The following is a 16,518-nucleotide window of genomic DNA, read 5'->3' on the forward strand; positions in this document are numbered from 1 at the left end:
GGGAAAGATTTGTTTTTGCAGGGCCCCAAACTCCTAGTTAAAATAAATACATGTGAACACACCTTATCCTGGTACAAGATACTTCACAATATTGTTCATATTATATATACATATTATAGATCGGGTTGGTCTTCGATGATAACACAAATCCGAAAAAGTGATCAGAGAGCATTTTATTAAATCGCAAAGTTGCGAAAGTCTCACTCGACATCCCAGTGGCGGCCATATTGCCTGCAACATCATTTGCAGATGTCACACTTGGACAGTTGCCACAGAAAACAAGCTGTGCCACCTGCTATAGCAGATGAACAAGATTTTCAGATTTTTCTGACGCCCTTTCTGAGACTGAAGCTCTTTTTGGAGAAGAGGACATCTCAGATGCAAGTGAAGTGACCGGGGCCATATTACCCTATCGTTTCGAGCCAAATTAGACGATATGCGGATCACTTCTGACAACAGACTTCCCGACAGACAGATGAGGAGGACGAGGAAGCCGATCAAATATTCAAAATGACTCGCCCGTAATTGTTCGATTTCCTAACCTTTTTACAAGTCTTGTGTATGTAGCGTAAACAGAAGGCCCCATGCTGGACAAAGTAAGTACGTCAGGGGGGGCCCAGACACCGGTGGCCGGAGCTCCTTTCTCCTCCCCGCATGCCTGCGACCCACCTCCGCGTCGGCCCAAGTGCATGAACACATTTAGCTCCCCTGACTTATGTACTTTATTAAATCTTTCGTTACATTTTGAGAGAGGGAATACGCCCTCGGACCCAAACGGGGCTTTTTATTAATACTGCTGCTTTCGGACAAGTACACGGACACCCACGGACACCACACTGCCTTCCTGGAACATTCGCTGGAAATAACATTTCTTCGAGTTTGGTGACTATACGTCATTTGGCTCTTTAGCTCGTGTTACACGCCACTAAACTGTCTTTGTACTTCTATTTTGTTATTGTTTTGTCTTGTACTGTATTGTGTGTGATTAAATTGTCTTAAACGCAGTACAAGTGCTTTGTGATATTTTGCTCGTTTGACCAAGGGGATTTATTTTAAATTATCACGTGACGTATGCTATAAACTCTGAGACAAATTAGTACATCCCAACTATTTTTTTTAATAGCTCTATACACACCTACCTGTCATTTGGAACACACAAAGCTCTTGTCACGTCAATTGGGGACTACAAATTGCCCTAAGGTGTGATTTAAGTGTGGCTGTTTTTCTATGTGCCCTGCGATTGGCTGGCAACCAGTTCAGGGTGTACCCTGCCTACAGCTGGCATTGGCTCCAAGTGGCTTAGAAAATGTCTGGATGGAAGGTAAAATAGCTACAGTGTGTTTTCTACAAAAAAACATTTTTCAAGTGGTATCGAAAGAAAACTTATCCAGTGTACTGTAGTGCAAAAAAACAACACAAATCAATAGTCTCCTTTAAATCGTGGAATATATATTTTATTAATGTGAAGAACACAGGCCACCATCTTGGTCTGAATTGTCATTGGTGTGTTTCTAAGATGTATTTTTCCTACATTGAATTTAAATGCCCCACCAGTGGCGTTATATCCAAATTCTTTGCAACATTATCATCATGCACGAGCCTCCTCAGTGGTCTGTGGCAGCATCGTCTCTCTCTTTTGGGTCTCTGAGCGGTCAGGTGGCTCAGGCCAGCACAGATGATGGAGACGCTAACAGATTATAAAACAATTCCAACAATTACAAAAACAAAAGTGGTGGATTAAAATGTGTCAAAATTTGATTGAAAGACATTCAGGAAATTCTTTGCTTTTTGGTTGGTAGAAAACTTTCTTTCTTTCAGTGTATTGTCACGAGGAATACCAGGTATTGGAATTTAGCTGTAAACCAATCACCTGCTCCCCTTTAAAAAAAAAAACAAAAAAAAAAAAAAAAACAAACAATTACAGCCTCATGTGCCTCATGGTATTGAAAGGTTTAATTTACTATTTTAGCAGAGGTGGGGGACATGAGTGACGACCAGTTGCCAAATACTTAAAGATGACTTGACTTTAACTGGTAGCCAAGAGACTTGACTTTCTCGACAAACTGAAACTTCCTTTAAAATACCCCCTGCTCTTTCTCTCGCCATCTACACCATCGTAAAATAGTTTGTTCCCTTCCCCAAAACTCAAGCCTTGTCACCTTTCCACCTGGTCTCCTGCACACATAATACAGTATATCGACCTTTCTCCTAATCATCATGTCAACCATTTTCGACATTTTGCTGTCATTATTCCAACGTTCATAGCCCCCACATTCAATTCGATGATTTCTTCTTCTCTGATTCTGATTCCCGTTCTTCCGAGGAATCCGCTTTCTTCCTCTTCTTCGTCTTTGAGCCACAGTAGCTGAATTTCCACCGACACCCTGCAGGTTAACGGTGGCGGGGGCAGACGCTGTTTCTCTGAGCCACGACCAATCCGGTATCCTTGTGGTGAACGCTCACATTTGTTTGGCAAAGTTTTAACCCATATGCCCTTCCTGATCCAACCCTCAGCTTGGGACCGGCCTACAGTTTGCACTGGCTCGTGCATTACGTAATCACATTAACATGTCAGATAATTTAACAGTTCAGCTCGCTGATCAAACATTACGTTTCATAGATTCGTTTGGGACAGTTAAAAATGGAAATGATGTGATTGTGAATATTTGAGTAAAGTTTGGTAACCTAACTAGGGGTGGGACGGTTCATGATAATTCGCTGAACTTTTTGTTTTGGCTCATAAGCACACAAAACTCTCCTGGAACACTCTCACTCATTAGGCAAAACTGTGTGGACTCTAGAGCACAAGGTAACACCTACAATATAATGCCAGCAGATGAATGGAAAAAAAAGTTGCTAGCTGTCTGTTGTGGAGAGTTAAAAATAATAATAATAATAATTGTATACGTTTGCAGGCAATGCAGATGCCAAGAGTGCTAAAGCTCTGCTTTATCGGATAACTTTGCATTACAATCACAGTGAGACAAAAGTCATTTCAAAAAGTGTCTTCCAGCAGTCGTAAGTACTGTCCAAAGAATGACTATAACCAAACATGTTGACTAAAGTGTCGCCATGAAATTTTTATGTCGTGTTGGTTCTTAAAAACCGAGACTACAGCGAATCAAGCAACTTTTAATCGAAAGACTATCAATTGTCCAGAGTCAGTGTTTCTGAATTACCAAGCCTGGATGAATGATTTGATTAGAAGACACACGGGGAATCCAGATCAGAAATTTAGGCATTCACACCCACACACACGCCAACGTCTTCAAATTCTAATTCAAGTATAAAAGATACAAATTCGATTCCTGGGGGCACATAAAGTATTCCAGCCCATTGTTTCAGCTCACCTGACAGAGGGTTCCACTGGTGGTGCTTAGCTTGTACAATGCCCAGCCCGGTATCTGCAGGATGGAGGAGAGGGCCATCACCCAGCCTATCACGTAGGCCCAGGTGGGGTACACGTAAAAGCGGTTGTATCTCAGTGGCTTGTACTCAACTAGAGAATATATAAAAGAACCCTGAAAAAAGGGAAAAATACCATTTACTGTATGTATACTACAGCCATACCTCTACTCACCAATGTCTCTACTAACAAAAAATTCACGTTATGGAAACCCTCATTGGAAAGATTTTGTCTTTAGTTATGAAGGAAATTCAGGATAGGGAGAGCAATAGAGCTGCTCTCCCGTTGGCTGTCGCCATAGCATCTTCCTGGCATCACATTGGAAAAGAGGGATGTCAATCTTTAGCCATGATGCACTTCCTGTATCTTGGTTTGTCTGGCGCGATAGAGCTCCTCTCCTATTGGCTATGATGTAGCATCTTCCTGGCATCACATACCTTCATTTGCTTGGAGCGATGTCAGTCTTTACCCATGATGAACTTCCTGTATCTCCGTAACTGAATCGATTGTCATACGCTAGCGCACACTCGTACTGTACCACTTCTTCACGAATTTTTATTTTTTTTTTCACCATGGGCCCCAAGAAATTGATGGCCAGTGCCAGTGAGAAGAAGATCCATCAAAACAAAGCCAGAAATTGTCAAGAAATATGGAAAAGGCATGCAGTTGACTGACATTACCAAAGAATACGCAAGAAGGGTTGCGGTGAGGGAACCCAGAGTTTAGGGCGTCATGTGGGTGATTTGGAAAAAGGACTGAAATTCACTTTGTTGTTCACCATGGCAAGGCAACGAGTGCAGACCACAAGGCGGTGAAAGAATTTGTTTCGAAATTCGAACAATTGGCATTGGAGGAAGGCTACGTTCCACAGCAAGATTTTAGTTGTGACTAAAGTGGCCTATTTTGGAAAAATATGCCTCGTCGTACATTTATAACAGCAGATGAAACTGCCAGGCCACAAGTTGTGTGTGTGCCTCCTTCTCTGTCCCCCACAAAGCCTTTTGCCTGTTACACACCCTCGTCTTCATATGATTGCTCAACGTCAAAGGGAAGTTACTTTAAATCACACCTAAGGGCAATTTAATGCTTGACAACTGCTCCACCGTGGTGCCGACTTTATGCATTCATTCCAAATAGTTAATTCAAAACATTTAATTTGTTTAAAAAAAAAATAACTTTTAAATTGCATTCTGAGTCCCAAACAACTCTAACCTTGTCCGTACAAGACTTCCTGGTCTACCAATTGCAGTGAGGGAGATCGGCTAGCAACATGGAAAAATTGCGGAAAAGAACTTTGTCAGGCAAATTTCTTTAAAAAAAAAAAAAAACAAAAGTGATGCAGCCATGCAGATGCCATTTCAAGGCAATACTGTATAAAAAAAAAAAGGTATTTTTAAGTGTAGGTCTATTTAACAGTGGTCACATCTATTTTCTTTTAAAAAAAAATTCTACTCTTATGCATTGAAATTCCTTTTTCCAGTTATAGGTATAAAAATCATTATAAATAATTCAGGTGTACCTTGTGAAATTTCTGATGAGCGAAACATAGCTCAAACCTCAAGAATGAGAATTCCCACTCACCATTGAAACGAAAGGTGTTAGGAAGAGCCAGCAGATTTTGAAGAACGGGTTGACGCGCTCGCCTGTCATGTCCTTGATGGCGACACACAACCGCTCCGCTCCTTCAGTTTTGTTCAACAGCACATAATATAATCCAAGGGAGAACATTCAGACTTGCAACATTTGCAAAAAAATATGTCCGTGTTTAACAATTTGAACATTCGATAGTAGTGTATTCAACTGACTATAGATTGAAAAGAATTTTCAAATCATTGTATTGTGTTTTTGATGAATCTTTTCCCTAGCATCCCAACAACTTTGGAATTAGGGTTGGTAGAACATTTGGGAAGCCATTAAGTACAAACCTAGAAAAAAAGTTGCATCATAGTGAGTCTTTTGATTAATTTTTGGCAGTGATTTACTTTGACCATAATGGGCAAAATTTTGCTGCTCTTCATGAAGTGAACATCAATTATCTACCAACCATATTGACTCACACGTCAAATGGAAGTTCTTGACGTAAAATCATCAGATTTGTAATCAATTTTGTCAACATGTCATGAAGAACTGCATAATGAAGCAAAAAAACCCAAAACAAAATAAAGACAAGACACACCAACCTACCAAATATCCAGCCCACTGCCAAGCTTTCAAACACACATACAAAGAGGATGCAGGCTCCACTGCAAGCGTAGTAGTCAAAAATCTGGAAGATGTACATCCCTCCCTGATGATGACATCATAGAGAATTGCAATATTTGTATTCATGAGCCACTATATGAGACAAAACAGTGGAATGTATTGTAACAGCAACAATTTGTATCTCCTAAACTGGTTCAGTGAAGCCTAATAAAATTTCCAATGTATTTATTTCACTCAATATGCAGTAACTCAACAGTGATGATACAGTATACCCCTCAGATTTTAGAAAATGATTTCGTCGTCGGTATCCAGCTATTATAACAATCCAAATGTAGTCTCCACATAATAGTATACAGCCATGTAACTGCAAAAGCAATAAAAGTGAGTATATTCCTAATGCAGGGATTAGAATACAAGACAAATTTGGCCTCTCAGGATGGGATGATGTCAAAATACTGCCATAACTTAACATAACTAATATTAGATTATCCGCCTATGCTGTCTTTTGCAATCATTGCGTTTATCTTGTCAACAAACTGAAATATGTCATCTCCTTGCATGTGTTCTTTTAAGGGCAGGAAAGTTTGACCGACTGTCATTCAAGTGACAAATTTCACGATGAGGGTTAGACGTCGATGTATTAATGCCATGCAATACACACACAATACGTGTGCTACTGAGGTTTAGGCTTTTCAATTTGGAGTCGAAAGGGCAAAGCGTTGGTCATAGATTATGAAAGAAAATGAGGAGTCTTAGCTGCTCCTGACAAAAACCCAATCTGGAAACTCCCCCAGGGTTGCAAATCAGGCCATTAACGGGATGAAAATTCTGTTGTTTGATCAAGGCATAAGTGAACATGTCTAAATTGGGCCTGAAGTCTGGGGGGGGTCAATATTTTTCTTGCCTCGGGTGATCCTCAGAAAATTATTTGCCATGCTTTGAACCCTGAGGGATCACTATGAAAGTGTGACAGACACTCCTGATCCACTCAAAACCTGGCAAAATTCTAGTTCACTGGGGATGGCAAAAGGCTCAGTGGGCACAATTTGGACACTTGCACTTATGGGTGTGCTCTTTTTTGCTGCCAGTGGTTTGGGCAATCATGGCATTCATTTACACCGATATGCAAAATGTAAAATAATTACTTTACATCTTTTTGAAAAGTGTCATTCCTTCAGTTCTGACCCATAGGAAGAATTCCAAAAATGTGAGGGGTGAAATGAAGTGATTTTGACAGCAGAAACAGATTTATATCAACTCAAAAGTATTTCAACCTCGGTGATCATGATGAGCTGAAAGAAGAAAGCTGTGAGGCAGAAGAGCAGAAGGGATATTTCCCGTCTGCCCGCCACACGCATCACTGAGGGAAAGATGTCTGAGACAGATGTCATCACCCCCTCCATGCCGACAAACTGCACAGAGAGCAGAACCACTTATTAATTTCCAGAAAAACATAAAGCAAAGATGGATGACTACAACATCCATCCATCCATTTTCTGTACTTCTTATTCTCACTAAAGTTGCAGCCATGCTGGACCCTATCCTACTTACACACCCTGAACTGGTCGCCACCCAATTGTAGGACGAACATCCATCCATTCATTTTCGGAGCTGCTTATCCTTACAAGGGTCGCAGGAAGTGCTGGAGCCTATCCCAGCTGTCAACAGGCAGGAGGCAGGCTACACCATCATCCGGTTGCCAGCCAATCGCAGGGCACATGGAGACAGAAAGCCGCACTCACAAACACACCAAGGGGCAATTTAGAGTGTCCAATTAATGTCTTTGGAAAGTGGGAGGAAACCAAAGTGCCAGGAGAAAACCCATGCAGGCACGGGGATAACATGCAAACTCCACACAGGCGTGTCCGGATTGAACCCGGGACCTCAGAACTGTGAGGCCAACGCGTTCCAGCTGAACCACCGTGCTGCTCTATGCAGGTTAATTCTACATATTTGAGTGAAAAAATGTTGACTCCCACTATCACTGCCATGGAAAAATGAGCAAAAATACATGGTTTGATGGAAATAATCATTAAGGGACCAGTTAAGTGAGACTGGATACTATCTAACAGGACGTCAACGATCTCTCACAACACAGGGATCAAGAATTACTGGTCCTACATGTGTGTCCAGGCCCAGGAGGATGATCATGATGAAGAAGCAGACAGCCCAGAATTGAGACAGCGGCATCATGGCCACCGCCTGAGGGTACGCGATGAATGCCAAGCCTGGACCTGGAATTGAAATTCAAAATACACCTTCAACATGTAACATCCGAAATGTCCTGAAGTGGATCAAAGTCCACAAAAACCAAGGTCGGACTGTCATCTTGTCGCACTGTGATTGCGTCATTACATCACTTCAAGTGTTATCCATCAAATTGATACAAATGAAATAGCAAACAACACCGTCGTCATCGTGGAACAAGAACAGGTATTTTCCTTTTTTTTTTTTTTTCAAGTGGACATCGGCATTTATTAATGTTTGGAATATGCTAAAGACGCTGTAAAGTGATTATGGTCATTTAACAAAAAAAAAAAAAAATATATATATATATATATATATATAGTATGAACTGAGATATCTTTACTTTGAATCCGTTTTTGGAAGTTGTCTTTTTAAGGCAAGCATTTGTCTTCAGTGGGTGACATCCATTGTTGCTCTTTAGGGGGTGGCATTTTTTTCTCTTCTTTGTAATAATCTCAGATTAGAGAGTATATCAAGTTTACCTGACTCAGCCACTTGTGAGATTGGAACACCTTGCTCGTGGGCCATGAATCCCAGCACCGAGAAGACGACAAAGCCAGCGACCACACTGGTACAACTGTTCAGCAAACACAGCAACAAGCTGTCCCTGCAACACACAAACACTTTTTTTTTTTTTTTTTTTTTTTTTTTAGCAATTGTGGTTTAAACTACTATGAGAACTGTCATGTTATCTGTTTTGTTTGGATTGGTTTTGTGTCCTGTGTGTGCTCATTTTGTTATTTGTGTTCCCCCGTTTGTGTTGACCCATCAGGTCCCTCCAGCCACTCGGTCCTGTCCAGGAGTTTCTCGTTACTCCCCGTTTTCTTTCAGTTCTTGTTGGTCCATTGTCCATGTTGCGGGTTGCTTTGTTGCATTTTTCACAGTTTGTCAAGTTTCTAGTTGAGGATTATTTTAACAGGTGTTCGGGGATGCAGCACCTTCTCACATCATCGCAAAGAAACAACCGACAAAGTTTTTCCATGCATCCTGCTTGGCGGAAGGAAGAGGGAAGCATTGTTTATGAGTTTACAGAGATGCCTAATGGCTTGGCTGAAACACGAAAAAAAAAAAAACAAATCGATCGTTACCGGAAAGATCACCAACGACAAGTGTGCTTCTGATAATGTCATTTCATTAACTGCACAAATAAGACGAATGCCTTCTTGTTTTTGAAGTTCTCTAAAATGTTGGGACTCACATAACACACGATATTAATATGTCCATTTATATAGTTAAACAAAAATACGCACCGTGACCTACACAACAAAGGCTGGCGATCTGGTGCTCCTCTATGTATTAGGGATTAAATACCAATCCCAAAATAATTAGTCCAATCAACAGTGATAACATATATTTTAGATTGTGCGTTTGTTTATTTTTTTAATTCTGCTTTATAGTAGATAACAGTCACGTACAAATAAGTTGCACAATTACTGAGAGGTATTTTCGGATTCCAAATGATGTTACCAAAATATGAGGAACAACGTTCAGCATGATGCAGTGATATTCTATACAGCACATTCCAAAGTATCCCCCATTATATATCCATCCATCCATCCACTGTCGGAACCGTTTATCCTCACGAGGGTCGCGGGAGTGCTGGAGCCAATCCCAGCTGTCTTTGGGCAGGAGGCAGAGTACACCCTAACCTGGTTGCCAGGCGATCGCAAGGCACATAGAGAGACAACAGGCGCACTCACAATCCAACCTAGGGGCAATTTAGAGTCTCCAATTAATGCATGTTTTGCGGAATGTGGGAGGAAACCGGAGTGCCCGGAGAAAACCCACGGAGGATCGGGAAAAACGTGCAAACTCCACACAGGCGAGGCCTGGTTCTCAGAACTGTGAGGCCAAAGCTTTACAGTTCCGCCACCATGCTCCCCGCGGTAATCTACATTTTGTTAAATTAATATCTAAAGCATATCCAAAATATCCATTAAATTCAAGAAACAGAATTATTATTAAATATTTATTGGATCCCACTGGCTAGTCCAAGTTCCCCTGGTATTTTGGCAGTTGAGTATGGAATAAACTTGTCATGTGTGCACATGTAATGCAAAGTGAGTATTCGAACTTGTAACAGTTGTTGCGCCGGGTGTTGTAACTTCCCAGTACAGTCAAGGTACCCACACCGAGGCTGTACGAGAAGAAGATTTGTGAGCAGGCCTCCATCCAAACCTGTTTAAAAAGACACTGCCTTTGAGTGTGTTTTCCCGCCAGTACAGTGCATGTACAGGTACTGTATAAGGTAACGCAGTCCTACTTGAGGGTCTTTCAGTCGCGAAACCTCGGGCAGAAGGTAGAACTCCACTCCTTGTCCGGCTCCCGGAAGAGTGACTCCTCGGATCAGAAGGATGAGTAGCATCACATAAGGGAAAGTGGCAGTGAAGTACACCACCTGCCCAGGAGGAGGGTCACAGTACTGTCAGTGTATTTACATTTCATATATATATATTTTGTCCAATTTGATTGCTTCACCTTTCCACTCGATTTGACCCCTTTCCATATGCTGAAGTAACAAACGACCCACACAGCCAGCAGACACAAAAGCAACTCCCACCTGATGCTGCCGATCTCCTCAATACCGCCCGAAATATTCAACACTCGACGTCTAGAAAAGGTAAAAAAATGTACTTTTTATACATCATAAAATATTTTTCAAAATGTGATTTTTATGTCATTTTTTCCTTACTCCCAGAACTCTGTTGCTGCTGCGGTTCCTTTGCTGTGGTTGGTGTGATTCGTTATTGTAACATCGACACAATTTGCTAGAAGAATGGCGCACACACGGAGGAGTTGAAGTTGAAGAACGTAGGTTTGCATAGTATTATACACATACAAGGTCACTGATGGTGTCGTGGTACATTTCCTGGCCTTTAAATGCAGACGGCGTGTCACCACACAATGACTGTGTGAAAGTAAGAATGAATCATGGTCTGCTTATAAATGTGCCCAATTAAATTTTACAGCAAAATGTCATTCAAGCATCCTCCCGTGAAAATATATGCCGGTAATTCAATTTCAACACAAATTTGAAGGGTGATGGTTCCTTGCTCAAAAAAACTGTTCTTTGCAAGACCTCACCTGTGTTCCAGTAATTGTCGCAGGTGCTCCAGGGCAGCGTGGAGTGGAAGGAAAACACCAGGTAAAAGAGAGCCCAGGACAGAATAATGACGTACGTCACGGAATTGTACACCAGTATCAGCTGCCCGCCGTAGCCGATACCTGATGCACGAGGTTCAAGGTTCAAGACAAACCAATACTGCAGATGAAAATGTTGATCACATGCTGGCTTCCCAATACTGTGTCATTACACTATTCCAATAACAGTATTTGTCAGGGGCATGGCCAGGCCACTGCCCTGTGCCTCCGGCAGCAGATCCTCAACTGTGTCTAATCATGCCTTGTCTTTCAGCCTTGGGTGTTGGATCGCTAGTTCTCAGTTCGTTGTATGAGACTGAGTTAGTCTGCGTGACAAGTTTCTTGTTGTCACGGCCAGCATTCCTGTGCTACCATAGCTAAGTCAATTCTTGTTTTTTTTTTTTGCCGAGTAGTGATCCACCCTCGTTGTCGTGTTTTTGGACCTCGTCTTTTGCCACATATTTTTGTGCCCTTGCCTTTTTTTTTTTTTTTTTTTTTTACCTGTGTATGACCTCTACCTGGAATAAAAACACCCTTGACATTATGTTGCTGCCTCGGAGTCCTGCATTTGAGTCCTCCCCCTTGTGTCACGTTCGTGACAGAACGAACTGAGCAGAACAGGAAGCTGCGGGAAAAACGTTGTCACCGGTCACGCCACCGGTCTGCATCCCAGCCCTCTCAGCCTGCCGACTAAGCATCCCCTCTCTGAGTGGGTTCTGTCTTTTTTGTCTCCTTCCTTTTCACCTGCGCCCCCGACATATTATGATTATCCTGCACGCCCAACCTGTTCGCCACCATGTTTCATTCGACGAATTTTTTCTGATTTTGAGAAGGACCATTACTGATATGATCACCTGCCCAATTCTGACTCATTTTAAATAATTTTTAGTCCAAGTCAATTTGTGTCACCTCTCCCAGTCTCTAGCTCCTGTGTGTCTAAGACCAAGTCCACATCATCTGACCTTTTCTGGGGCACCCTTTGACCATTTATCCAGGACCCCTGCATGATGGCCAGTAGATGCGTCCAAGTTGCGCTCAGTTTGAAGCCTCCTGCTTCACACCAAGCAAAATCTGCCCGTGAGTCAACTCGTTCCACACCACCCATTTTTCCCAGTTCACCTTTCTGAGTCCCTGTGTACGCTGCTCCTCTTGTTTCAACTCTTACCCAATCCTCTCTGGCAACAGGCTGAAAAGGCAGCTGCAGACCCTAAGCCGCTTCTTGCAAAAAATGTTTTTTTGCGGGGCCAATCAATGACATGATTGTCCGATACAGAGCTCACCGTTCAAATCGACAAAGTCTGGTACTCAATGCCTGTCGCAGCGACACTCCCTGAACCTGTTGGGTCGACATGGTGTACAAATGATGAGCACCTCTGCCTCACAGTTCTGAATTCAAACCCGGCCTCGCCTGTGTCGGGTTTGGATATTCTCCCCGGGCCTGCTTGGGTTTTCCACAGGTATTCTGGTTTATTTCAACCTTCCAGAAACGTACATGGTATGTGAATTGAAGACTCCAAATTGCCCATCGTTGCGAATGAGAGTTTGAATGGGTGTTTGTCTCTGTGGGTCCTGTGATTGGCCGGCATCCAGTTCAGGATTTACCCCGCCTCTCACCCGGACAACTGTGATAGACACCAGCACAGCTGTGACTCTGCCGAGGATAAGGTACAGGATTTGATCGTTGTGGATCAGAATTTTATCTGAACAGTGAATACATTACAATATCAATATTTGATGTCATATCAACTGTACCATAACAGATAATAAGATCTAACAACCATTAACCATGAAAGTATATTTCTATAAATACCCTTTTATTTTTGTTTGAGTTGAAGGGGGTTTGTGCCGTTCATGTTTATGCTTCAGTCAGTGGGACTAATGTACCAATACCGTTTTGTGACCTAACTGAATCATTGAACTGTCCTACCTGTTGGAGCGAGGTAGCAAGTGGGCCCTTTTCGAAAGAACGAGCTCTTTCAAGTGTTTTGTTTTGGTGTGTCTGTCTTGTACACGATGGAGTGTTTCGTACCTTCAGCCAGAGGGCACATTTTCCTCCAGCAGGTGACGGCCCCCTCTTGGGTGTACTGGCCAATGGTGGTCTCCAAAAGGAAGAGCGGTACACCGCACGCAACAATAAACACCAGATATGGCACCAGGAATGCACCTGAATGGAACACTTACTTTTGTATTATGTACAATTTTTGGGAAATCGCGCTGATTGCCACGTTTGCTTACCGCCGCCGTTTTTGTAGCACAAGTACGGAAACCTCCACAAATTACCCAGGCCCACAATGTTCCCGGCAGTCGCCAGAAAATACTCCACCTTGTTCCCCCAGTGTCCTCGCTCCTTAAGTACACGTTGGCTGTGTTTTTTTCTCCACATTTCCTAAAAGTTTCTGGAGCTGACCTTCCTTTCAGACACACACACACACTCACACAAACTTGAAGTCACATGACACGCAACTGGCAGGCAGGGCAGTGACACGTAAGTCAAGCCTTCAAATCTTTAACATTATATCTGAATCCACAGCTAAAGAAATGTTCTTTTGACAAGATTTACCCAAAATGACAAAATCTGTCAAAATAGTCTGACGTTGCAGAGGCATGTCAACCAGAACAGCCCAACAACATCCTGAGCTTTTAGGCAGTCCGGGCAAATCTCATCCACCCATTAACATCGAGAAGATTTATAACCCCCTCGTTGACCGCTCACCTCAACTGATGTAAAATACATTTTGAAAATTGGATGATGGATTCTGGAGAAATTGAGGTTTTGGTGTCAGGAAAAACTGGCCTTCAAAGGGAATGCTTTTGGGTGATTTTTACTCAAGAAAATCTAGTGAAAAACGTATGCTTTAGCTCCAAACTCTAAGAATAAAACAATCAAATTACATCTCAACATGCATACCTGATTGTCTCGTTTTGTCTGCTTCCTGGAAGCACTTCTCTGAAAGGCCGACAAGTTTCAGTTAAAAATAGCTTACACAAAAATTTGCTTACACATGCCCAAAGAAAAAACTTTGTTTGAAAAACTTTGGCATCATTTGACCAAAAACTCAACTTAACGAGCACAAGAGGAAACCTTATTGTTGATCAGACCAGGGTGAGGGGTTGAATAGGTCATGTCCCTTTGCAATTCATTTTGTCGTGAATATATTTGATATGAAAGATTTTTTTTTTTCTCAAATTTCCCCCAAAGGTGTGGGCCACTTGTCATGTTGCGACTGTTATGGAAAGTAAAGCAATATTCAAGTCAGACCTTTAAGTAGAATGAAACTCACCTTTTGGGAAAATTACAGAGTTTGCCGATGATTCTTCCTGAGCGTGAAAGCACTTGGCATCAATGTAGCCACGTAGAGTTGAACTGGTGCAATAATTTATTCCGTCGTCCAGCACTGAAAACTAAAATTTCAACATTTCCATTTATTAAAAATTACTGTTTTACTTTTTGACAGTCAGCCATAAAACTTCAATCTTTCACGTCATGTATCAAACAAAGAAAAACACATACCATTTTTTTTTAAAGTCTACATACCTCACTTCATTCCTCACCCGATTCCCTCACGCAGTTTGGTGAAAGGAAGACAAACCAAAACTGCCAAAACCTGACTGGCTCTGTTTGGCTCAAGCCAGGTGGATGCTGCAAACATTCGTGGATGGCAATTATCATTTATAAACACACCAGAGAAGAGAGTCGAAGAAGGAGGAGGCGCTTTCCAACGGTTGGCATGTTTCTGCACTGTGCCTTCGCTCAAAACTGGCAAGCATCAGCGCTGTTGTTGGGGAAAAAATTCCACCAGTCCAAAACAAAAATATCAGCCATTTTTGAATTTGTGTCCCTTTTTTTTTTTCAAATGTATGTGTATATATATATATATTATTTTAATTTAACCGTGTGACAACAACTCAACTTTGATTAAAAATATTTTATGAGTTATTTTATCTGAGATCTGAGTTCTTTTTCTATTGTATTTATGTAGGTTTACGCACTTGTGAAGTTGAACTTATGTCCTTGTATATGCATATTTTATTTTTATTTAAAATGAAAATTGGAAACCAAACCCCCTGATACGGGGTGTTTGGTCCGAGTACGACCGGTGTCAGAGTTTGGTCTATATTGCCGGCAACAAGTTGGACTCGTTTCCGGTCGGAACTGGACTACACTAAGGCTGCCCTTTTGTCAACGAGCACAGCCGAGGTGTAGAGCGTGTCTGGTTTGCTGGCCTCAGCATCGCATCTCTGGTCTTTACAGATGATGTGGTTCTGTTGGCTTCATCAAGCCGTGATCACCAACACTGGAGCGGTTCCCAGCCAAGTTGGAAGCAGCTCCAAATCTGAGACTGTGGTCCTCAGTCGGAAAAGGGTGGCGTTCCCTCTCCGGGTACAGATTCTGCCCCAAGTGGAGGAGTTCAAGTATCTTGGGCTCTTGTTCACGAGTGAGGGAAGAATGGAGCGGGAGATTGACAGGTGGATCGGTGCAGCGTCTGCAGTGAAGGGGACTTTGTATTGGTCCGTTGTGGTAAAGAGGGAGTTTAGTCAATGTAAATTCCTACCCTGACTTATGGGCACAAAATGTTGGTCATGACAGAAAGAACAAGATTCTGGATACAAGCGGCCGAAATGATTTTCCTCCGCAGGGTGTCTGCGCTCTTACTTAGAGAACGGGTGAGAAGCTTGGTCATCCGGAAGGGGCTCAGTATCGAGCCACTGCTCCTCCACATTGAGAAGAGCCAGATGAGGTGGCTGAAGCACCTGATCCGGATGCTTCCCGGACGCCTCCCTGGTGAGGTGGTCCGGGTATGTCTCACCGGAAAGAGACCCTGGGGATGACCCAGGACACGCTGGAGAGAAGACCTCGGGGTTCCCAGGCCAGCTGAAAGACATTCTTCTGACAACAGACTCCCCGACAGACAGACGATGAGGACGAGGGACCCGATCAAAAATTCAAAATGACTGGGCCCCTATTTGTTTGATTTCCAAACCTTTTTACAAGTCTTGTGTATGTAGCGTACTCAGGAGGACCAATGCCGGGCGAAGTAAGTACGTCAGGGGTGCCCAGACACCGGTGGTCGGTGGGGGGAAGAGCTCCTTTCTCCTCCCCGCACACCGCTGACCCACGTCCGCATCGTCGAACACCGGCCCGCGCACATCGACGCATTTAGCACCCCTGACTTACGTACTTTATTAAGTTATTATGACTAGATCTTTTGTTACATTGTGAGAGAAGAACTACGTCATCAGACGCGGAGCTTTTTATTAATACTGCGGCTTTCGGGCAAGTACACAGACACCACACTGCCTTCCTGGAACATTCGCTGGAAAGAACATTTGTTTGGGTTTGGTGACTATACGTGGTTTGGCTGGTTAGGCCGTATTACACGCTACTAAACTGTCTTTGTACTTCTATTTTGTTATTGTTTTGTTATTGTGTGGGTTTTTTCCGGTTACTCCAGGTTCCTCAAGCATCTCAAAAACATGCGTTAATTGGGGACTCCAAAATGCCCTTTGGTGTGATTTTAAGT

General features: G+C 42.6%; 1 protein-coding gene across 1 annotated transcript; it reads right to left on the reverse strand.

Annotated features, from left to right (window-relative positions):
• Positions 1–1,588: 1,588 nt before the first annotated feature.
• On the reverse strand, positions 1,589–15,880 carry LOC133504943 (sodium- and chloride-dependent GABA transporter 2-like). Its single transcript, XM_061827692.1, has 15 exons — positions 15,792–15,880; positions 13,232–13,350; positions 13,026–13,160; positions 10,940–11,080; positions 10,548–10,623; positions 10,334–10,466; positions 10,119–10,253; positions 9,930–10,033; positions 8,338–8,462; positions 7,730–7,842; positions 6,883–7,020; positions 5,591–5,693; positions 4,988–5,088; positions 3,351–3,521; positions 1,589–1,687 (listed from the first exon to the last, which is right to left on the reverse strand). The coding sequence occupies exons 1-15, from the start codon at positions 15,878–15,880 to the stop codon at positions 1,589–1,591; spliced, it is 1,782 nt and encodes a 593-aa protein (XP_061683676.1).
• Between the last annotated feature and the right edge of the window lie 638 nt (positions 15,881–16,518).

This window comes from Syngnathoides biaculeatus, chromosome 8 (assembly GCF_019802595.1).
Source record: "Syngnathoides biaculeatus isolate LvHL_M chromosome 8, ASM1980259v1, whole genome shotgun sequence".
Classification (NCBI taxonomy): Eukaryota; Metazoa; Chordata; class Actinopteri; order Syngnathiformes; family Syngnathidae; genus Syngnathoides; species Syngnathoides biaculeatus.

Bases quoted from the DNA above. Each gene is read 5' to 3' on its own strand.
- LOC133504943 (XM_061827692.1), bottom strand. From the start codon at position 15,880: ATGTCTTTCAGCTGGCCTGGGAACCCCGAGGTCTTCTCTCCAGCGTGT. The intron at 10,624-10,939 runs GTGAGGTCTTGC...CCATTCTTCTAG, and splicing joins CGACAATTACTGGAACACAG to CAAATTGTGTCGATGTTACA. The intron at 3,522-4,987 runs GTGAGTGGGAAT...CCCTTTTTTCAG, and splicing joins TAACACCTTTCGTTTCAATG to GGTTCTTTTATATATTCTCT.